General features: G+C 46.3%; 1 protein-coding gene across 2 annotated transcripts in view; it reads right to left on the bottom strand.

Moving 5' to 3' along the window:
- HIPK2 (homeodomain interacting protein kinase 2) overlaps window positions 1–23,524 on the bottom strand; it is a 122,156-nt gene that overhangs the window by 70,646 nt on the left and 27,986 nt on the right. For both annotated transcript variants that reach the window (XM_057379765.1, XM_057379766.1), the window contains exon 2: window positions 9,549–10,647. In XM_057379765.1, coding sequence (XP_057235748.1) covers window positions 9,549–10,647 — 1,099 coding nt within the window. The remainder of the gene's footprint in view (window positions 1–9,548; window positions 10,648–23,524) is intronic.

Below are 23,524 nucleotides of genomic sequence, written 5' to 3'. Positions count from 1 at the left end.
GAGCAGCACATGGTAAATGGTACAGATGCCTTCATCTGGACTGGAGAGAACGGGCACAAAACATGGTGCTGCTCAGCAATTTACCACAAGTAATTGTAAATTACACAAGTAAATCCAGCCATTCCATGTACAGTTAAAACAACTCATTACAGCACAGCTCCTCCTGATATAAAGTTCAATGAAGCACTGATAACTTTCCTTGTCTGCCTCTGTGTGAGCACAAGCACCAGCTGCCAGGACACACAATTCTCCTCCTCTAAGGCTTCAGCACAGACTTTACTGTGCTCAGAAGCTGTGCAAGTCACTGGAAYTATCTGAAAACTGCCCCAAGCCTCTCAAAAAGGTAGAAATTCAGTRATGACACTGTAAAACTTTTGGCACTTTTCATGTCCTATTAGGCTTGCAATATTACACTTGTATTCAAGAACTTCTTTTTCAAACTAGCTACAAATGGCAGTGGTTGACAAAAAAAACAATATAATGACACAGAGCTAACCCAACTCTTTGAACTGCAGAGTTTTCAAATCAGACTCACTCCAGTTAGATTCAAATCAATCTACCCTGCCTCTGCCCCTGAGCAGAAGCCTTTTGAGGCAAACACTGGGTTTGGTAGKGGGTAGAAGTCTGCTTCTCTCTGGCTAATGCAAACCAACAGAAGCAGGGACAGAACCTGGATGCCCACCCAGGTACTGGTTCCATGCAGTCACAAAGGCAATATTTAAAAAAACCCAAAAAATTAAAGGTAAAACAAAAAATTAAAGGTAAAACAAAATGACTCATGTCTGTGCATTTAAAACAATGTCTGCAATTACTTTTGTCCTTCAATAAGCAGAAAACAAAGGTCAAGCTGCCACTCACAGATTACTTTCCAGCCCACTGCAGGAGAGGGATGCTGCTGTCCTGTTTGRAAATTGGCTCTCTGGCCTTGGAAATCTCCAGAGAGGGGGAGAGGGTGAAACCTCATCCTCTTTCCTCCCACACCTTTCCTTATGTGGGAAGCAGCAACTTCCAGGTAGCCATGGCCTATAAGAGGATTTCTGCCCTTCCCCTCTCYGAGTTCCTAGAGCCACTTCCCTTTTACTTATTCCTCTTAGAACTGTGAATCTCTCACAGAGTGTGCATACTTACATATACAGATATGAAAGTGTCTCTACATAAATATATATGAAGTGTCAAGCATTTTTTTCCTTGTAAAGCAGCACAGAAAAACTCTTGTACAATCTGGCCTAAAAGGCAAAGGACACTTTCTTGACCTTCCTTAAACAGGTAACAGCTGTGGCTATAACTCAGCTTAAGTCAGGCCACAAGATTAGTGTTTTTCAAGCAAGATAACCACTCTCAGCTGCTCCAGAGTTACTCCTTTTCCCAGGATGACCTGGAGAAGGAGGTAGCTCCTGAGCCCCCACCTGAGAATAAGGTGCYTTTACATTAGCTTAGGCTAATTGGAGGCATCAGTGCAGCAAATGGTTTGAGATGATAGAAACTGGGGTCTGGAATCACGTCATTCAGGGGTCTGAAGCTGGAAAAATGTATAACCCCAYACTAATCTTCAGGTAAATTTTCTCTTCTGGTAATGACTCATTCATTTATAAACCAACGTCAGTCACTTTTCTAACCTCACTGCTGATAAGCAGCAGAGCAGAAATGCTTTCTAACCAGAAAATGCTCTTCAGTGGAATACAGCTTTCCAGTACCACTGAAACTCGTGAACTTAATGAATGCACAGACATACACAGTCAGCTTCCTCCATGTTACATTGACACCTCCTGCCTGCACTGAGCAAACGTACAGGGGGAGGTAAGAACCTGATAGGATTTAAACACATGGTACTTGAGCAAAGTATCCCTGAAATCCTGAGCAAACTGTGTTGCTAATGCTTTTTCATACTCAGGAGAGTGGATGATGAATCTCACTACTCGTAATTCTTTTATTTCCACACTTGGAGCACCGATCTCATCCCAACAGCCCCTCACCTCATTTTGCTTCTCAGCAGCCACCACTGCCCTTGGCCAGCTACTGCCCTGACCCAAATGTGCATTGAAATAAGTGTGGGAAGGCACAGAAAATGATGCTGGTGTGTGTGACTGCACTCCACTGGCCACTGTTGCTGGAGTAACACCTGTTCCTACGAGCTGCTGCTGCTGTTTTATCATCAGAGCTGAAAAAAGAGCACCCTCTCCCTGCTCTGCTTCCTCTGCACTTGGTGAGGAAGTGACTTGAGTGGGAGGAGAGAAAGAAGAGCCAACAGAAAACCACACAAGTAAGCAACTAGAAGCAGAGCCCAAACTTTTTGCTTTTCACACACAGGCTCTGATTGCAGCTGGCTCCTGTTGTAGCCCTGCAAATTGTATTGTCACTCACATTATCACTACAGAAACAACTGCCTGCCACTGTCCCCAGACTGGTTATGTCCCAACCCCTGAGCTGAGCACAGGTATCCTCACCAAAACACAGAATGTCTTTTATGTACTGCAGAGATGGGAGTCTGAAGTGCTACAGCCAATAGCTGCAATAGGAGGTGTTGATTTCTTGTAGGGAAATCGCTCTTTTTAACTAAAACAACTGGCTGTTTGGAGCTGTTTCAGTCTCACCCTTGTACAGTATACAAGAGTGACCTTGATTTTTCACGTAATTTCACCAGGCTGCAGCCTTAACAGGACTTACTGTGCTTGTAAAGCTTGAAAGAAGAAAAATAGACAGCAGGAAATCCTGTGACARGCTTGTTTTTGTGGTGATGAGAGAGAAACAATAGCAGGAGAAGAAAGGAAAAAAACAAAACTGTCAAAAACAAACCCAACACCTGTAGCCAACCTACAAATGGGGAGAGTGTGACTTCCAAGCCCCTCCCTGATCCTCACAATGTTACTGAAACTACTCTGACAGCAAGTATAAAGGAGGTACGGATTAGTTTAGGATTCTCTGCTGTTTTAAAAGAAAAAGGTTTATGATGTTCACGTTAAGAGTTCCCAGATGATTTCAGGTGGTAGCACCAGACTGGTAACGAGGGTATTGGCACACTGCCTCCTCTCTGCTCAGCCCCATTTGAAGCATTATTTTTTGTTTCCAAACTGTAAGGCATTGCTTTTGGGGAGCTCAGCCCCAGGTGTGGGACTGCATAGCACTGGGCGCTGCCTTTCTCTTTGTGGGGATCGCTGATGTGCTTAAAAGCTGCAGCAGCCTTGGGAAAATCACATTTACCTTCTTCTCCCCAGGTTTTGTTTGCTCTTTTACACCAGAAGCAGAGCTCCCATCACCCTCAGCTGATGGAAGAGCAGCACTGCCAGTCCTGGTACCTGCTGCTCATCCACAGCACCCTTAATGAATTAATCCCTGCTGGTGGACACACAGGTTCCTTCCTTTCCAGCCACCAGGACAAAACTAAAATCTGCAGCAGTAATTACTGTCAGTGCCATACAGGAGCTATTTCCAGAGAGGGGAGAGGGGACTGAAGGGTTTGGCTCAGCATTCAGTTGAGATATTTGATTTTCCACCTCTCAGACACAGCTGAGGCAAAAGGGAACAACAGCATGAAACTTCTCCCTTCCTTGGTCTACCAAAGACTTCTCCCTGCTGGGGAAAGGCTCCCTGGCAGGTTCCCTGCAAACARCTCTTTGTTACAAATCTTGGGCCTGGAGGAACATAACTGGGCATTTTTATCCACTTGATTAATAAAGGAACAAAGCCTTCCTGTGACAGACGGCCTTTCTGAGTGCTCACAGGGATGCAGGGCTCCTCTCAGAGCAAGGCCAGCACCATGAGCMAGAGCTGGGCAGGGAGGTGCTGCAGCAGCACAAGGAAAGGGGCACATCACAGCTTTGACAAGATAAAGGAGGAGCTGGCATGTCTGCTCAGAGTAAAATAAAAAATACCTAGGGGAACAGTAAGAAGGTTTCAGTAGAGAAAAGAGGGTCCCACTGGGAGGGTGTAGTCTGAGGAGATTGTTTAGGCTGAAATAAAGGCTTTTCTGTCTCAAATTAGACCCCAGATAGGGAGTACAGACAGTGTGAATCTCCTGTTGGAGGAATCATGAGCACAATGCTCATTTACCATCCCTTCCCCGAGGTGATTTGTATATGAAGGTACTTGGCAAACAACTATCTTTGCTTGAGTTTTGTAAAACCAAAAACCAACCTGGCTTGACTATCCCAAAGCAAAATTCAGCTAAATGTCTCCTGCTTTCCAAGACTTGGTGGTCTGGGTACGATAAAACTGAGGTTCAATTAATCCTGGTGTTGGTTTAAAAAAAAAAAAAAAAAAAAAAAAAAAAAAAAAAAAAAAAAAAAAAAAAAAAAAAAAAAAAAAAAAAAAAAGCTGAATTTTGATTCTGAAAAAAAAAAACAAACTTCATATGTACTTGGAAAAGAAATTAACAACTCCTTAAAATAGTATAGCCTGAAGTCTGCTTTCCTCCACCAAGTCTTCTGCAATGGATTGTCAGTTTTGCAGGCCCACAGTCCTACCAGGCGTGATTGTCACTAYGTGAAACTGAGCTTAGACTTCAGCAATGAACTTTGTGGTTTCACTCCAGTCGCCACAAGAAGCTTTCCTCCTCAAACCATCTAGCTGTCCTGCTGTTTGCCTTGGAGAGGCAGAGTCAGTAAAGCAGTGAATGCTGCAGGKAGGACTGGAACAGCCTGGCAGAACAATGTCGCTCCCACAGCTGCAGCAGCAGTCAAACCTGAGATAGAGATGTTTTTGCAAGTCCAGAAYGGCAGAGAATGTTGAAATGTAAGTGCATTACACTGTTATACAAGGACASAGCAGATGCCAATTCAGTGAGCAAACAAAGCAGCACAGCCCATCCCTGTGTCATCACAAGGRCCTCATTTAAAGGGCAGTTTGGACCAGAATGACACACACGTGAGTCACACCACGAGGAAGAAGTTGTGACTTTGCTCAGAAATTTACCTCACCATGGCTTCCTGTCAGCGTGGCTGGAGGACCGATACCCATCAAGGCACAATGTCCATGTGTGGCAGGATGGACCCATTTTGTCCCCCTGCATCCCTSGGGATCTGCACTCACCCAGCTAAGCACGCAGAGCCAGCTAAAAACCACGCCTGCAMACTCTGTAGTGGCGGCTGACAGCATGCACGTAGCCTTTATGTATGCTTATTTTCCTGCAGTGTCTGAAACCAGACTGATAAACACCTCTTCAAACTGATACTCAGCTTCTTTCTCTGTTATCCAAACATTTCATCAAAGGCCACTTACCTACAAAGCAGACATCTCAACCCAAGCCAGACAAGCCACATACCAAAAGCCTTTTGAAAACAAGGAACCAAACCTGAATTTCGCTAATAGTGAAGGGGTGACAGCCGTTATTTTACAGCTGCAATATTTCAAAAATTCCCAAAGACTTAAATCTCGTAAGGTGATTACACCATTAATTAGCAAAATACTGTCAACCCTGAGGTGCCAACACAGCAGCTGTTTCAGCTGAAAGGCAAAGAAAAGCCAAGAGGCCAAAAGAACAAACTGGCAGTGCCCCCACAAACAGCCCAAATGCTCCGAGCACCCCCACGCTGCCATCCCACCTTGGGCAGTGCTCTGGTTCCAGCAAGGGACAAGCAMAACTCTCCCTCTACCACCCCAGAGGGCAGTGCCCCCTCTTCCACATCCCCTCCCCAGTGCAGGATGGGGGGGTCTAACAAAGGGGCCATCTGTTGCAGCCTGAGCCCTGTATTTCTCAGGATGTGGGTTTTCCCAGGAAACTGTTCATACAGAGCTTCTCAATCCAGAAGGGATCTCTCTGGTCGTTCATTCCTCTGACCCTCTGCAAAAGAGAGATCATAGAAACTCTCAATGATCTCTCTTTCTGATTGCAGCATGAAAAGGAAAAGGGAAAAAAAATCCCAGAAAGACAGCCTGTGATGCAGAGGCTACCACAGCTTTTTGATCCATTACTCTGTGAAAAGGGTTCCATTTCTAGTTCAGGGATGTCTGGCTAAAACTGCCAGGAGCAGAGCCCTGCTCCTGCACTGCGAGCTGGACAGAGAAGCCCTCCATGGTCAGCTTCAGCTCCAGACCACGGCCACACCACCACAAACCTCCCTGAAAGGTCTCTGACCGGGTCCAGGTTGATGCAGCTGATGAYAAGGGACAAGATGAAGGACTGTGGTGACCTGGGGGGACAGGTTGGGACCCCTGTGCCAAGCCAGGGACATTTGGACAGCCACCAGTCAGGTCCTACACACGCTGGCTAAGGGTGCCAYGAGAAAAACGCTTTGCACCACAGTGAGTTCTGCACCACGGGGTGATGATGGGTGGGCAGAAGGAGGATGATCCTGTTCACATCACCCCATCTTTTAGATGACCACAGACTSTGGCTGTGATGTCCTTTGTCATGCTGGGGCTCATTCCCTTCCCTGGATGCCTGAGGCTGGCACTGGGGACACAAGGTCACTGCCCTCCCACASAGGGACTCACAGCAGCGGGGCAGGTTCTGCCAAGCCCACCTCAAGTTCCCTACAGTCAGGAGCAAGGGAGAAACAGCTCCAGAGCACCACTTGTGACAGCAGCTGTAGCTTGGAGGAGGCTTCATAGTCTCAGAGGGTTGGGAGCTAAATTCTGCTGGTTTCGAGATATTTCGATACCATTTTTGATATTTTTTTCCCATTCTATCACCTCAATAACCAGTACCATCCTTCCAGGGAGCATTTTCTTAGGAATATCCCTGGTGGGGCAGAGACATTTCTGGGTTTGGAGTGTCCAGGGTAGTGCCAGCAGCACAACAGCAAGGCTGCCCACAATTCCTCCCCCAAGAAACYGGGCTGAGGGATTCAATTCACTTTCAGAGCACCTTACATGGCAGCAATGGCAAATCCCTCACRTGAAGACTGCAAGCAGCCATGGGGCTCTCTTGGTTTGTGCTGGGCTCAAATGCAGATTCAGGTCAAGAAAAAGCACAGCMTTTGTTTAAAGACATTTTATTTTGTCTTCCACCTCCAGGAGAAGAAAACAGGCCTGTCATTTGCAGGAAGAGGAAAGGGCTTATATCGCTCCGAGAAGGAGCAGGAGGATCCCACACTCCTTTCCGTCCTTCAAAGGATTTGGCCATCACATTCTCAAAAGCAGTGGCAGGAAAAAGCAAAAGCAACTTGTTAATAAAATATGGAGACAACTTARGAATTTGCTTGCAAAAGCCCATGATAAAAAACCTCCAGCTGAGATGCAGCCTCTGCTTTATATTCCCCAGTGTTTGTGCATCTTTCCTTAAATGCATGGGGCACAGGGCTTCTGTCACTTCTTTAGMATGACTGCTGAGAGTCTGAGAGGTTTTACCAGGTCTGAGGAAGCTTTTCCTTCACATCCAGCTTAAATGTGCCATTTCTGGAAGTCATCCCCTTGTCTTTTATACTCTAGCAAGCAAAACAAGTGTAAATTAAATGGAAGACACATGAAATCTTTATAAAGCCCAGTGCTTCCCCTCGCATGAAAGTTCCTTCGCTTCAGCATGGAAGGGGTCTTTGTGCTGTATTTTCCCCATCAGAAAATGAAGAAGAACATAAATTTTCCTCATGACTTGAATTTAGCTTAATCAGCAGCCCCCTGCTGATGTAATTCAACCCAATGAGATTTTTCTTTTTTTTTTCCTGGTGAGCTGCTGCCCTTTTTCCCCTCCTCCCACCAATAACGAGACTGGAAAACAAGGGAGGAATTAAACAGACAGAACTTATTATCTATCAAGCTGCAACTTCAGAAAGGGCAGGAATAACATTTAAAATATAAAAAGMAAATTTTATCAAGCCTTTTCCTCCCCAGAGGCTGCCACAAAAATATTCCTTGTTTGTCGCTGAGAATGAACCATTTTTCTCTTTCATTTCTGCTTTCTGTCACATATTTCATTTTGGCTGCCCCTTCTGTCTTTCAGCTAGGGACCCAGGCTGCTAACGCAGAATCACAGGTAACTCAACAACAAAATGCCTGTATTATCTTTCTTTTTTTTTTTTTCCTAGTTTGTCAGGTAATTGCAAGTCTAAAAGCTTTTGCATATTTACCACRGAAACATGTCTCTCCTGGAGGATAGGACTGTCATCAGGTGGAATATCTTATTTAATAAGCCTCTTCTGAGGTATAAACTAGGGCTGGGATTTTTTCCTGGCCTCCTTCAGAGCAAAGGACAAGAAGATAAAAATCAGCTGCTGCAGTGCTACATTGTCAAAGTTCCTGTTCCTGTGAAAATTAACTCTCTCCAAGCTCAGAGTTCAGGTAGGCYTTGCCACCGTGAAGTTTATGAAGTAGGAAAGGGATCTGTTATCAACTTATGTTGGTTTTTCATCCCGAGTCCTCCCCATGTGTAAGACAGATTTCTTTCCTATTTACAAACAGATCAACTACCCTGCTTTTTGGTAACCCATCTGATGAGCTGTGGATGCTGCCAGGACTGATTTTCATTAAATCAGTSATCAAGAAGGATTGCATTTCCCATTTGCCCCCATTTCACAGAAGTACAACAACAAAAATATGGTCTGAACATTTCTAAGTTCAGCTGTTATCTGAACACAGTGAGTTCTGCACCCTTCACCCTTCACACAGTGAGTTCAGCACCCTTCAAATTCCCTTCACCCCCTTCACTATCTGCCCCCACCCCTGAGGAAGCAATGGAATTGTTTTTCTCCTGGTCCCTGGGATGCTGAATCAAGCTGCTGGTACCAAAGAGAGGGTCTGAGAACATCTACAGAGAGATTTTGTGTCTTRGAGTCAAGACAGAGGGCGAGGATGCTGCTGCAGGGGTTATGAAAAGAGGCTGCTCTGCTGGAACTGTTCACCAGGCTGAAGAGGAACACAGCTGGTTCACACATTTCCTGTCAGGCACACCTGTGCAGAGGCCAGAACTCCATCCTGGCACACAMCAAAGCACTGAGAGAGGGAATAACAGACAACAACAGGTCCTCTGTCCAACACCAAATCACCAACAATACTCATCCACCTCTCCCAACAGCTTCCCACGTGGCCATAGATGTTTCCAGCCTGGCCAGGCTGTCTGCTTGCCTGGAGAAGAGCTGGCAAGAGCCAGCCAGAATATTCCCATTGACTCACAGCCTGGGTGAAAGCTAATCCTTGACAAACCATCTTCTGCATCCATACAGTTTTCCTGTGTGCCAGCCTTGCACTTGTAAAGCCCCTGGTTTCACATATGAGTACTGGAAAGCACATTTGAAATATGGATTGATTGTTTAGGTTAAAGTAATTCAAAAACCAAAAACCTATATCCATTGATTGGAATGGAAACATGGACACCGCCTCTTCTGGAAACAGTTCCAGAGAGAGCAAAGTACTAACACAAGTGAAAGGCTTTCTAAATTTGTAACTGGCAAATTCTGTTTTTACAATGCTTTATGATTATTTASAAACTTACAATGGTTTTCAATGCAAGTAAACTCCAAGAAGTTAGGACATAAGATTTTCTGATCATCAACAAGCCATTCTAAGARCCATCTTTGTTTAGGATTAAAGGATGCCTCTCATTCATTTAAATGAAAGTAGGAAAATCCCAATAGGTAAAATATTTCTCCTAGTAATGTTACACAAGCCCAGTCTCCTACCTGTAGTATCTGGATTGAAGGTAGGTAGAACACACAGCTTTAGATACGTGGCTAGCTGAACCAAAGTCTATGACCTTGACCCTATATGGCTGTCGGGATGGGTCTACCAGCATGATGTTCTCTGGTTTGAGATCAGCATGAATCAGTCCCAGGCTTTTCAGCTTCATTAGGGCAGTTGCTACCTGCTGGAGAATYGGTCGAATGTACTTAAGGGGCAAGGGACTAAATTTATTTTGTTTTAGGAAATCATAGAGGTTCTGCTCCAACATTTCAAATACCAAGCATGTGTGATTCTTGTGCTGGAAGCACTCGTAAGCACGRACAAAGTTGTAGTCATCCGCGCTTTCTGTGCTCAGCCGAGCCAGGATGCTCACTTCAATCTGGCCTTGCCGGGCATACGAAGGGTGGTTTTTTAGGATCTTGATAGCCACAATCTCATTAGTGCCACGTTTCCAGCATTTGACTACTTGTCCGAAGGTTCCACGGCCAAGAAACTCTAACACTTCGTACGTGTTGGTCATGGAACAGAGCACCTCATGTTGTACCAGCTGGTAATCCCCTTCGCTGTTGGAGCCGCTGTTTTTGGAGGTGGCCGTGGAGGTGGTGGCGGTGGCTACGGTGGCCCCACTGGCATTGTTCTGAATCATTGGTGGATGCTCCTCGATAATCTGCACGCTGCTTGTGTTCTCGATCTCCTCGCTCTTTCGCTTAAGTCCACATTTTTGGTAGGTGTCCAGAAGGCTCACAGTGCTGCGACGCATCAGGTTGTGTGGCCCGCCCAGCGTTTGCCCGGACACCGCGACCACGCCGGAGGTGCTGTTGGCAGATGTCACCACGATGTGCCCCGTGCTTGCTGGGAAGATGATGGTCTGCTCGTAAGGGATGCTGGGATTGGGGATCTGGAGGGAGGCGTTGACGGCTGCGGCGGCGGCTGCTTGGGAGGACTGCACGTTCTTGCTCTGGTTGTAGACTTTGCTGTGCGTGCCGTACCCGGTCATATCCCAGTTCGAACTCGGCTCCACTTTCAGTTTCTTCACGCTACAGAAGGCACTTGACTGAAGGGTATGAGGAGAGAAAACTTGCACATGCGAGGCCATACCTGCAATACAACATCAGAGTGAAACCACAGCGTCAAGATGCCTTCCCCGGTTTTTACATTTGCTCGGTGGGAGGAAAGGGAAATGGGATACACGCTTCAGATACAGCACATGCACACACACAAAAAGCAAGTTCTTCCAGATATGTGTATTTGACACAAATGAAATATTATGCACTAAAATAAATCCTTACCCCGGAGTGAACTACACTAACAACATTCAAGATTTCTGCTTTCTTGCTCTCCCCCTTCCCATTTTTAATAACAGGAATGTACATGTTATTTTTACCTCCTCTGCCTAAAGAGACTCCTATTCCCATTGTCTCCAGGAATATATCTGGCTCTCTGGAAGAACTCATGTCAAATACTGCAAAGTATTCTGACTACAGAAGCCAAATCTCAAATCCTCAGGCTCATCCTATCTTAAGCAGTTTGGTGGATCTGACTTAAGCCCTCCACTTATTCCCATAAAACYACTGTGTAGCTTCTGGCCTGCACAGAGACAAGATGGGACCAGGAGATGATACACAGTGACAAAATGGAGATGCACGGATAAAGTCGAGGGGCCAGGACAGAAGAAGATGATGTTTCAGACTGCTTGCCAAGTCGGCGAGTGGGAATTGTGCACAATGCTAGTCTGTGCTCAGAGACACCGGAGATGGAGAGTTACACAACGTGAGCTTAACTCTGTGCTCTCAGWTCTCCCAGATTTATAAAATTGTGTTCATCTATTCTTATTCACAGTGACAATGCCATCACTGGAAAGAAGAGCCCCTGGAAATAACCAGCATTGTTTATAAAGCAATACATATTAGATTGTGGCAGAATTAGCTCCTAATATAGCTTTRTTTTTACAGAAAAGACAAAAACCTATTTTAATGCAAGCTTACTTGGTTTCAGAATAGTCAATGAGCTTCTAAACCTTTATTTTAAAAAAACCCAGACCACCAAAAAACAACCCAACAACCTCATAACCAAAGTGAAAATAATGTATCACTGAGACAGACTTACTTATTCTGAGTAATATTCCACTGAAACAGAAAATGTGCCTATTCAGAGAAAAATATGTGGTCCACAGAGAAGGGGACATCTAARTCCTGACTTACTGCTTTCCCTGCCCAGGGTAGGGATAGCACTGCTGGGGCAAAGGTATTGTGAAAAACACAAATCCATGGGGATTCCTGGGAAGGAGTCAGTGCCTGGCAGGAGTTAGAGCAGAAAGGCACAGCCTCCTTTACCCTTCTATCTGTCATCAGTGTTTCTTTTTAATAAACGAGAATGACTAGGGAAGAAAAAGACAATATTCTGAGCTGGCACCATTGCTGAATTATTAAGCACAAACGTAACCTTGACTTGTTTTCAACTTTAAAAAGTTAAAAGCTGAATGAATGCTTCAGTGACAAAACCACAACAAACTCTGCAGTGCACATGGATGACTGCTTCATGTGGAGGCCTGACAGTTTCTGACTCGGCCTCCTCATACTTCACCAGTCCACRTTGCTCTTCAGAAGATTTTTTGGAGCTCAGGTGTATACATACACACTCACACACACATGCATAAACTTACACACTCATACAGGAAAATATGAATGCCACTCCACACTCAAAAAGCTCAGTAGCATGGTCAAGAAAACAGCTCTGAACACACCCAACACTTTTTTCCAGCTGATTCCCAGCAGCCCAAAGGCCAGGAACAGCTCAGGAGAAGGATGCTGTGGTGAGCCAAAACCCACCRTGAGTAACTATTACCAGCCAAGCAATCACTCCAGTTTGCTTCAACACCCTTGCCTCCATCCCTGCCACAGAGATGAATTTACAGGGCAGACTCAGAAGAAAACCCCATCAGGAGACACAGGAAATCCTTACCTGGGCTTGAACACAGCACACAAAACCCTGCTGACCCTGCTCTAACAACCAAGCCCTGCAAACCATAACATGCTCCCTCTGCAGAGGTGATCCCTGGCTCTAAACAGATTTCTGATTGTTTGCTGGAGTTCCTTTTGACTCCACTGCCTCCCGCTCCCCCAACCTCCTCAGCAGCAATTTCCAAGGTCCCTGCAACAGGGTGCTCAGGCACCCTCCAGCTCCTTTAAGAACCTTCTCTCCTGTCTCCTCTCCACAGGGCAGTGATGCTGTCACAAATGCCATGGCATGTGGCAGGCGGCGAGCCCRGAGAACTGCAACAGTGCTGCTCAACTCGTCATCCTGGACACAAAGATCGCATGTGAGCATGCCAAAACCGTGTTTGTTTTTCCACTGATTAAAAAGAATCACAGTGTTCCTTCTAGTACAGTGCTGACCTGCCTGGAGAGAGGGGGTGGTTTGATGTATGTTTTCCCCCTGGACGCGAATAATATGGCAGATGTAATTGGTAACATATTGTGGACCTAGCAGAGCTGTAATTTATAGTTTGATGGCTTTCATTYCACGGTGTGCTCGAGCAATCTCTCTTCGTGCAAAACAAAAAAAAAGGGAAGAAATGACTGACGCAGAACAAGGAGAGACGTTCTTCTCACACGCTCCTCTAAAGATAACACCAAAAGACCGAGGCAGAGCAAATTAAAAGTCAAGGATGTGAAGCGCGACAGCTGCAACTTTCTCAGTGCCGCCACAAAAATCAGGATAATCGCCACCATTAAGGGACAGACTTGCAACTGGTGCAAACTGGCAGGGCTCCAGCTGATATCAGCTGACGTTAAAAACAAGGTCAGCAGTCACTCAACATTGTCAATGTCAGAGGGCCGCCTGTGCCCTTTGGTGAAACGAGTTGTTGTTAGGGGCTGGTTTCCACTTCGACAACCAGCCCCTTGCTGTAYGTGAAACACTCAACAGAGCACAGGAACAGGGGATAAACTCACCCTGGTACCTAAAAATGGAGGGGGTGAGGGAAGCAGTGCTCCTGCAGGTAAAATGAGCACTTGGGATGATTCTGCTGCCAGTTTTGCCCTTCTTAGAGGTTACACCTCATCACAAAAGAGGGTTTTTTTCTTTTTCCCCCTAAAAAAAGAACTATGAAATCTTCTCCCTTCCATCCGAAATTATTTGGTCATGTTTGAGGTTTTAGGGTCATGCRTTGTAGGGAGAATAACTCAGTGAGCTCTTCAGCATAGTCTGATACCAAGAAATTACAGGCTGACTGACAGCTTGGTGATGGGGAAAGGCAGCTTCTGCAGCAAAGTAATTTTTATTGCAAATTTTCCTGTGCAGTTAATGTGAGAAAAACACAATCCTAAATTTCCTGAGGACACAATAAAACTGTGCTGGTGGCATGCTCTTTTTTTCAAAAAGGGTTTTTGCTCCATGGCAATAGCAGGAATAGCAATAAATGTGAATAAAAGTTGGATGGTTTTGTTACAGGAATCAAATTCCTCATTATAGCCCGTAACATGATTTAGATCTTCAGCCTTTTGATTACACAGACTGACAACAGCTTGCCACAACATCCAGGAGGAAACAAGCCAGCAGTAACGGGGTGATCCATGCCAGTCAAACCTGGTGACACCAATATCTCAGAGACAGTGGGGACATCCCTCGGAAGCATTTTCACTCCTGGGGTCTTGGGAAGACAGAGGGGTCATAAGCTGTGGAAAATGGGATGTTTCACTTGGGAAAAGTCCTCCTAACCCTCCACTCACACATCTGACAAGAAACCTCCTATGCAAGGCTCCTCCTCTTGTATCACCTCCCTTCTCTGCAGAAGATGCTAGCAGTCACTTTTCCACATTTTGCATGAGATGCCCAAAGCTGGCACCTGGCTCCTCACCTTTTTGCACTCTGCCAGGAGTGGAGGGGGTCAGGATACTCAGGGTATATGTGTTTATACTCAGGACGAGCAGCTTCACCCACTGAGCATTCCTGCTCGCCTGAAGCCCAGCCCAGCAGCCCCACCTACACTACCAAAARCTCTGGCTGGACTAAGGTAAGTGACAATTCCAACTGAGCTGAATTCCCTGGCCCCATTAGCCAGCCAGGATGAGGCCAGGGCTCTCCAACTGCTTAATACATGTCCTGAACAGTGCAGGTCTAAGTGTTATATCCCCCCCGAGCCCGGAGAATCTCACGGCTGGGAGCAGAATCAAGGTTGGGCAGCATGCATTAAATAAAATTGATAGTTCCTTTCTTTAATAATGAGTTTAGTGTAGGTATTTAAAGCTCTCACAAAACTGACAGTAACTGGATTTAATGGGGCCTTCCATGTCCTTGATACGACTCACATAACTCCCCACAGCATCTGCATGAGCTGAAGTATGTGGTGTGCAGCCAGGGGACAGTGTTCAAACAGCTGGAATGAYTTTTTTATTAAAAGACTTGAGGTTTTTTGTTCCTGAGAACTCCTCCCACGTCAGCTTTCACTTAATAATAATTTAGCAGGTGCTATTTACAATTCAGATGGCCCTCTTGTGCATGCACACACAAATCACGCAGCYGCCTCACTCGCACTTCTAACAGGTTTCAGGAAAGCAAATGAGGTAAAGTTCCCTATCCACCCACCTCACCCTAAAAGGGCAGAACATACACTTCAGGGACTAAAGAAGGAACAGTTTGAAAGTCAATGATTATTTTTTTCTGGTTTACACCCAGCACTCACTGCTGATTTTTTAAGCRTGGCCTTTGTGGCGACAGCAGAGCAAGCCAGTGCCCTGTGTTGAGCAGGGAGCTCAGACCTTCTGCAGCACCTGCAGAGCTGCCCGTGCTCTACAACCAGAGGCTGCCTCCTGACTGCTGCCAGAACCACAGTGCCTGCTTGAAAAATACTGTAGAAAGCACATGGAGTGTGTGYAGCATATAAATGATGCTCATGAGACAACACTGAAATAAATATCTTCCACTTCTCCCCAGAGAGGCGCAAGGCTGCACACCCATACACACACCCAGGCTGAGAAAGCAGTGAAAAGGGGATCTGCCAGGTGTGGCTAATGCACTGCACCTTCAAAATAGCCATCTCTCAAGCACAGCATTCTTCTTCACAGGGGTACTCTCAGAGCCTCCTGAAAATTTATGTCCCTGGAGGCTACACAAATTCTTTCCCTTGTGCTACTGAATGTCGGGAGACAAGCTCAAAGCAGAGCTGAGACCACACAGCCTCAGCTCCTTCCTGTTCCTGGTGAGCATAAGATGTCAAGGGGGCCTTTGTTCCAGGTGAAAATCTCCCTTCCTTCCTGCTCTGCTTTTCCTGTCCTGCTAGTAAAACTGTCTCACCCTAATTAGTGGTTTCCTAAATGCCTGTGTGGTGCACGGCAGTTCTCGAGGGCGTAAGATGTGACAAAGCACATCCATCCCTTGCACTGCTTCAGATCTGGATTCACACGGCTCCAACTTGCCCTGTTTGATCCATGTCTTATGGCCAAACAAAAAGTGAGACTGCCCAATGCACAGAGTAGCCATGAACAAAACCAAATGGGCAAAGCCAAGCATTCATCTCCTTCCATCCCTCTCATCCCCACCCCATAAACACATCCCTGCAGTGCAATGGCCAGGGCATTCCCATCACCATCACCTTCAATCCCCTTATCTCCCTGCCATCACTACTGCCCTCCTACATATCCCTCTCCTGCATTTATAGCATCAACAACCCTGCCTGCTATTTCATYCTGCACATCATGACTTTCCTTGATAGGTATGATGAAAATTATCAACCAGGATTTACTTAGTACTCTTGAGCATGGAGGTGGTGTAGGCAGTTACTCCCTGTCACGGCCTGATCAGGTTATTTTGGCTCAGGATATGCTGTCTCTCTTCATAAACCATCTTTATTCTCTTCTTCACTCCCCTTTTAACTCCTTAAATCCAGAACAACTTGTGTGCTGACTACTGAAACCTTTCTCAGCTGTAATTTAGAAACATGATGATTYTTATTCATGGTTTTGGTGTGGGCTCGGGCAGATGAGCCTGAATAACAAGCTGTGGGCTCCTCTGACATATCCCTGGTTTAAGGCACATGAAGCAAAATCTCAGGGACAAATACATTGACGTTTGAATACTTTATTACACCACAGTGGAAGATTCTCTCAGGGTCACCTCCATCTCCCACTGGAACRAACTTCAGTAATGACAAGAGATATTACAGATCTCCTCAGTTAATCACGTGACTAGTTKAYGTTTCACATTATAGTTMATTAACTATGCAACACCTGAGAACRCAGGTTAAAATACACCTCACCAGAGGCTGCCTCATGGCTTCCCTTCAGTTGCTACAGTAACTGGACCTGACACCAATTTCTAGATCTCAGTGTGAGAAGGTCCAGCAGTCCAGTCCATGCTCCCCTGAACTGAAAGACAACCCCTAGATACCTTCCTATGGGAGAACCCAGCTGGAATAGTGCAAAACTTCTCTCCAGGATGCCTCAATGTTACTGAGTGGAAAGCAAATGAAGACAGCAAGTAAATACAATTTAATAGTCTACAGCCTTGACAAAAAAGAGACAGACCCCAGTATGTAAACCCCCTTCAGCATATCTGTCAAAGCTGASAGAAAGACTGTCACCTCTACAGAGATCATGAAATGACACTGCAGACTCTCTACCAAGATGTCACAGTGCTCTTCAGACATAAAGTGAGAAACTTGGGAGCCTGTAGTGCCCATGTTAGGTCTCAGGGGCTTGAGAAGGCACATCACAGCCCTGCCAGATGTACCTTGCTGAGCAACAGTCCTCCAAGCCAGGGAGGACTTCTCAAGTCCCCAGAGCAAAATGAAGTGATGAACAATAAAGATGAAGGCAGGGACAGCACATGAAAGCCTTCAAGGTTTGCATGAAGAGTGTGAAGGAACTTACACACAGTGTACGCATAAAGACGTTTTAGGAAAGTGGGTGTCAGCAACGTCAGGAAGAAGTTTTACAACCAAATCATCAGTACTCCCAAGGGCCTCAGAGGAGAAGAAAGTCTGCTTGGGAGTCAGAGATGGGATGAGGAAAAAAAGAACAAGATGAAATCAGACAGGTGGGACTGACCCTGCTTTAAAGCTTTATCTTTGGAGGACACTGAAGGATGTCTAACAAACGCTTTGCTGAAGAAATCCCTGTTTCAGATTTCTTGGAGAGAAGCCCAGCAGAGCTGAGGCAAGTGTGGAGTGCCTGGCTGGGGCTGTGCTGCAGGSTGCTGGGGGACCCACGAGCAGCACCACATCTGTTTAAAGAGCTGAAGGCTGCAGCAACACCCACAGCAATGCTCAAAATGAGCCATGGCATGCTGAGGCTCCTATAACTCCATGCTTGAATGAGCTCCTGAAGCAGTGGGTACAGCCAGAGGAGATGGGGAAAGCAAACTACCGAGAATGTTTCCTCARTCTGAAGCCAAAATGGAGCCAGATGAGCCCAAAAGCAGTTACTCACATCAGTGTGCCAGGTAGAACTGTTTGGCAGCAGCACAYGTGTTCTGGCCACCTTCCTCCTTCCCATCTGTCCTCTACAGTCACCAAGAAGAACAAACAGCAACCAAGGCACTTCTACAGCACCCAAAGCTGCCTCTGTAGAGCTACACAAGGCAGTCCCTGCAGCAAATGTGAAACTGGCCACAGTTTGCCTTGTATGTCCAGCCTAATGTCTGGATCCCTCCATTTAACCTCCAAACAGGTGTGTAAGGCAGGAGCCTCTAGATTCCAACAAACTCCATCTCTGGKTGCTGCCTGCTTTCTTCTGAAAGCAGAACTGAAAGGAGAAGGATCTTGGCATGGCTTTGCTTTCCAGGCAGCAGGGCTCAAGTCACTGTTGGTCATCTTCCAGACAGGGGTTGACCACAGAGTTCCCCTTACAGGGGAGAGAGCGGACTTTTTCACCCTTCCTGACCCCAGATCTCACCAGCCATCCTACCTGGCCCTCCATTATTTCAGCTCTTGGGAAAGGGCACCAAGGCCTCTCAAAAAGGGACCAAAATGAATCACTTTTCCTTCGCTGCTCCGGTTGTGCCCCCCTCACTCACGCAGCACTGGCATATTTGTGGCTTCCCACAAATGCCTAGTGGAAAAGCTATTTTGGCTTTTTCCACGACAGCTGCCTCCCCACCTGSATGACTTTCTACCTGTAAATATTAACTTGGTAATGTCAGTGACTCCAACTGGCATGCAAGTGTGGTGAAACCACAGGGAATGCCTGGCACCTCACACACCTCACTTGTTAGAGACAACACTACTTGTGAAGGCAAGACATGGGCAAGGCTCACTGGAGTCTCTGGCTGAGCCTCTCACTCCCACAGGATTTTTGCCTAAGTGTTTTATTTGCGAAGAGGCCACTGCATGGCATCCAGCTCTTGCTTTGTTTAYGAAATCTGAAACTTAGATCAAGCTCCAGCTGGGCTGAAAACATCAGTTTGCCTATTCACAAGGTCCCTTCCTTCATTTGATTTCCATCAGGATACAGACCTGTTGGAGAGAAACAAGCCCCTGGTGAGGTCTGGATGGAATACACAGGATCTGGGCTGTAAAGGAAGATGGAGATGCAAGGAGAAAGGTGGGGAAGCTGGGCACAAGGCTCTGCCAAAGCAGAAAATCGAGACAGACTGATTTGTTGACCTCCTGATGGCCACATACCATTTTCAAGTAAGAATGACCAAACACAGGACCTACAGCACTCTCAAACATTGAGGGCTATGGGGGGTTTTAGGAAATGAAGAGAAAAGATACTGCATGTTCATCACCTGACCTCAAGTGTAAAGAGCTTCAACAATTCTGCAAATAACCTGCCTTCACATCAGCACACAAACACACACCAGACCCACACAGAAAAAAGCCTTCAGTTCCTCAAGGAAACACACATTTTTCACCCTGTCTTCCAGACTTCCTCTTTCTCGTCACTAAGGGACAAGGAAACATCCCCAGGGACTACAAACCCAGAAATGCATGATGTGAAACGGGTCATGAGCGGGGACTAGTATAGATAGGGTGGGACTGAGTGGCCCAAAGCAAAAATCACCATGGAGACACGGGGTGCAGGATTTGGATGTGGACTCATTTCTCCCCAAAACAACTCTCTTGATCCATTCACCTTTGACACTGGTGAGGAGCTCTCATGATACCACAGGGACAGGGAGCTGCTGCAGTCTCCATGAGAACATGGCACATTGACAGGTTTATCTGTCAGAACCAATGGCTCTGTTTGCTGTATTTGGGGTTGTACTCACCTCTGTCATAATAAACACATGGTCATGCTCAGGCACACACAGACACCTAAACATCTGCACAGCCCCATGACCACGAAGGCAAGGAATCCCATAATTTCCAAAAGAAATGAGTGATGCCACCCCAATCCCATGGAAATGCCTCTGGACACTTCCCTGCCCCACTGCTGGGGCTGGCGCATGCCTGATCTCCAAACTGTCTTCACAGCAACTTTATTTTAAAGTAAAGTCTAATAGGACAGAGGCCAGATCAGAGAAGAAGCCCTTTTGGCCAAGGAAGATGTACAAAGCTCTTGCTTACACAGAAAAAAACCTCAGACTTAGGCATGGGGATAAACTACATGAAGGATTTCAGAACCTTGAAGAGTAAACATCCAAGAAGCTCAGGAAAGGATATCTGCTTGAGAAAGGAGGATATAAGGCCCTGGTGTGTGATGAAGAAGYTCAGGGACAGCAGTAACAGCCTACTCCCCATCAAAGCTCTAAAAGAAAAGAAATCAGTCCAAGGAAAGTCATTAGAGAAACAAAACAATAAAAATCTCTACCTGTATCAGCAGAACTCCCTGGCTACCATCAGTCTCTCCCCCAGGTTTCTCTTTTGTGCAGGGTGTGATTATTTATTGACATATTTGTTTACTCAGCTCTGCAGTGCTTAACACCCTGGCTGCTGGGCTTCTCGCAGTGTCAAAATTAGAGCGTGACAGCAGAGGAGGGAAGCTAAAGCTGGAGATCCAGTGTGACCCAGGCCAAATGCCTTCTGCAGTGCAGCCTGAGGCATGCTGCCACTGAGGACAGCCAGACTGGGGGACCCACAGCCAGCTGGGACAACACCCCCTTGGTGTCACTTTGCTCCAGTGCTYTGGAGACCCTGCACAGCACGCTGCAGAGCTCACCTCACACCCTGTGCTCACTCAGTGCTGACTGCGAGGCACTCACAGCTATGGCACAGCTGCCAAAACCAAACCTGCAGAACCAAAACTCCACAGCAGAGAGGAGAGATGGCTGCAGATGACAGACTARCTAAAGGGGCTGTCAAGCTTTCTCCTCATTCCTGATCCTACATTTAAGAGCTGGCATGTCACTCTGTGCTTCCAGAAGCATGCAGCCACTTGCCCCATCTCTTCATAAGCATCTTTTTGGCACTGCAACAACTGTTTTGCAGCCATGTGCTTTCAACTCAGAATACTCAATTCTTTCCTTTACCTAGCGCATGAAATGAAAGGATTAGGCTTCCATGCAGTGGGACAATGAGTTCAGAATCACCAGCRTGCTGGTGATGTCACAGCCAAGCTGTCCACAGTCACACCTATGGGTTTGGACTAATGATGTAAGGAAAGTCTGGCCAAACTGAGTCATGGCAGAAAGAAGAGTTTCTGGGAAAATAAGCTCTCTATGATTTTCTCACAAGGAGCAAATAGCACCACTGTTTCCACAGGTTCCAGAAAAAGCCAGGTTTGTAACAACTTGTGGTCATATATCAGGGGCTTTCAATAGGTCCAGGAGAACATTGGGCATCTTAAATTTGCCACAGTCATAGGAATGACCAGTCAGGGAGTAAAATGCTGTGGGGTGGGCCTATGGGTTTTGCTAGAAAAATTGTGATGCTCCCAGAAAATAAGAGGGGGRARCTGCYRTAAAAAAAACMCMAAACCAAAACAGCCAAGGGAATTTAATATCAAAAGTCCTGTGAGCTTTCATCAGACCTTATGTACTCAAAACTCACTGAGAGCTTCCCAACATCCGTATGGATGAAAAGTAAGGAGAGACTGAAAGCTAGATTCAGCAGAAGCACAATAACTGTGGAAAGAATTTCAGTGGGAAGCAGCCAGTTTACACCCGCTGTAAATGCCCAATTAATTCAGTGTTTGCAGTACTCCTTTGTCGACACAGTCCTTGGTTTTGGTCATTTTTCATATCTGAAAATAGCCACGYTTCCCTCTTTAGTCCTTCCTGGGCTCATGGGAGACTGAAATGAGTCACCAGAGGACCAGCTGAGTCATGCAGCCAAATCTTGGAAAGCAATACAAAATGTGTGGTCATCACATCCACAACTAAAATGYGGATGACGCCAGCACCCCTAGCAACCAACCAAGCATGAGGCAGAAAGGGCTGGAGAYCACTGACACTGTGAGCTGCTATTTCAAGCCAGGCAGAAGAACGCCTTTAAAAAAATTAGGACAATGCAACTGGCAGCTGAACATGGGCCAGCAATGGGTCCAGGTGGCCAAGAAGGCCAGTGGCATCCAGATCAGAAACAGTGTGGCCAGCAGGATGAGAGAAGCAATTGCCCCTTGGTACTTGGCACTGGTGAGGGTGCACCTCACATCCTGTTCAGTTCCAGGACCCTCACTGCAAGAAAGACATGGAGGAGTGTGTCCAGAGAAGGGCAATGGAGCTGGGGAAGGGTCTGGAGCATAAGGTGATGAGGAGCAGCTGAAGGAGCTGGGGTTGTTCAGTCTGGAAAAGAGGAGGCTCAGGGGTGACCTTATCACTCTACAACCACCTGAAAGGAAGCTGCAGCGAGGGTCAGTCTCTTCTCCCAGGCAACTAACAATAGGACAAGAGAAAATGGCCTCAAGTTGTGCCAGGGCAGGTTTAGGCTGGACATCAGGAAGGATATTTTCCCTKAGAGGGCGGTTATGCACTAGAATGGGCTGCCCAGGAGTCACCATCCCTAGAAGCGTTCAAGAAAAGCCTGGAATGGCACTTGGTGCTGTGGTTTAGTTGGCATGGTGGTGTTCAGTCACAGGCTAGATTCCAGGATCTTASAGGTCTTTTCCAGCCTTAATGATTCTGTGACTGCTTGTTCTGCACCTGATACAAAGCCCTTCTCCAGCCACTTTCCCCTTTCCAGTGGCAGTAGGGAAAAGGAATGGCCATCTCCATCTTCCACATCACAGGACATTCCTAGTCCATTTTCCAACTTCCGTGAACCAAAGTCCCAATTCATTCAATTCCCTTAGCATATCATCAAATCTTAACAAGACCTATTTCGATATGGAATCTCCCTGACAACCAAATAACTATGACCTTTCAAGAACAGAGGTCCCTATTTCATTTTCATGGCTATTACCTGCAGAACAGAAGGAAGTGAGGCAGTTGCTTTAGGGTGCAGAAAATGCATTTACCAAACAGATTTTTTAATGGTGATTACAAAAGTTAAATGAATGAACTCAGGACAGCTGTTCTCTTGGTACTGTCACAAAACAACCACCCTGACTTGCACAGGCTGGGAKGCACTACATAAATTTGTTTCATTGTGGGCTATCTTTAAACTATTATTTTTTTCATAAATTGATATGCAGCTCTSACTTCATATTGATTTTGTAGATATTAATTTATGCACTAGAAATGAGGAAGAATTGCCCCTCCATCTACACAGCTGCTCAGGTAACCCTGTCCCTGCACAGCTCGCTGTCACCCCACAAACCTTGTGCCACCAAGCATGGAGGACTCTGAAGTACAGGGGACAGCGTGTGTGGCATGTCAATAGTACAGGCCCCTTTGTGGCTCACAAGGAAAATCTGYTGGCTGGAGGCTCCCAAAGATTCCCTTCCCCTGCCCCAAGCACCMRCAAATGACTCTCAGGGACTGCACTWGAGATGGCACCRAACAGGTTTTCGTGAAACTGCTCAAAATTTCCCAGCTAATGAAGTCACTCCTGTTTTGCCTTGATCCTTCCCGCCAGCTGGGTTTCAGCAAGGCCATGATGTATTCACCTCACTGTGCTTCTGCTCCCAGCCCTCTGTCTTCAATCCTATTTCCTTTG

This window comes from Malurus melanocephalus, unplaced genomic scaffold (assembly GCF_030028575.1).
Source record: "Malurus melanocephalus ecotype Western Australia unplaced genomic scaffold, MMel_1.1 scaffold_421, whole genome shotgun sequence".
Taxonomy (NCBI): domain Eukaryota; kingdom Metazoa; phylum Chordata; class Aves; order Passeriformes; family Maluridae; genus Malurus; species Malurus melanocephalus.
The sequence above is the reverse complement of the archived record's forward strand: the minus strand, read 5'-3'. Positions and strand labels throughout refer to the sequence as shown.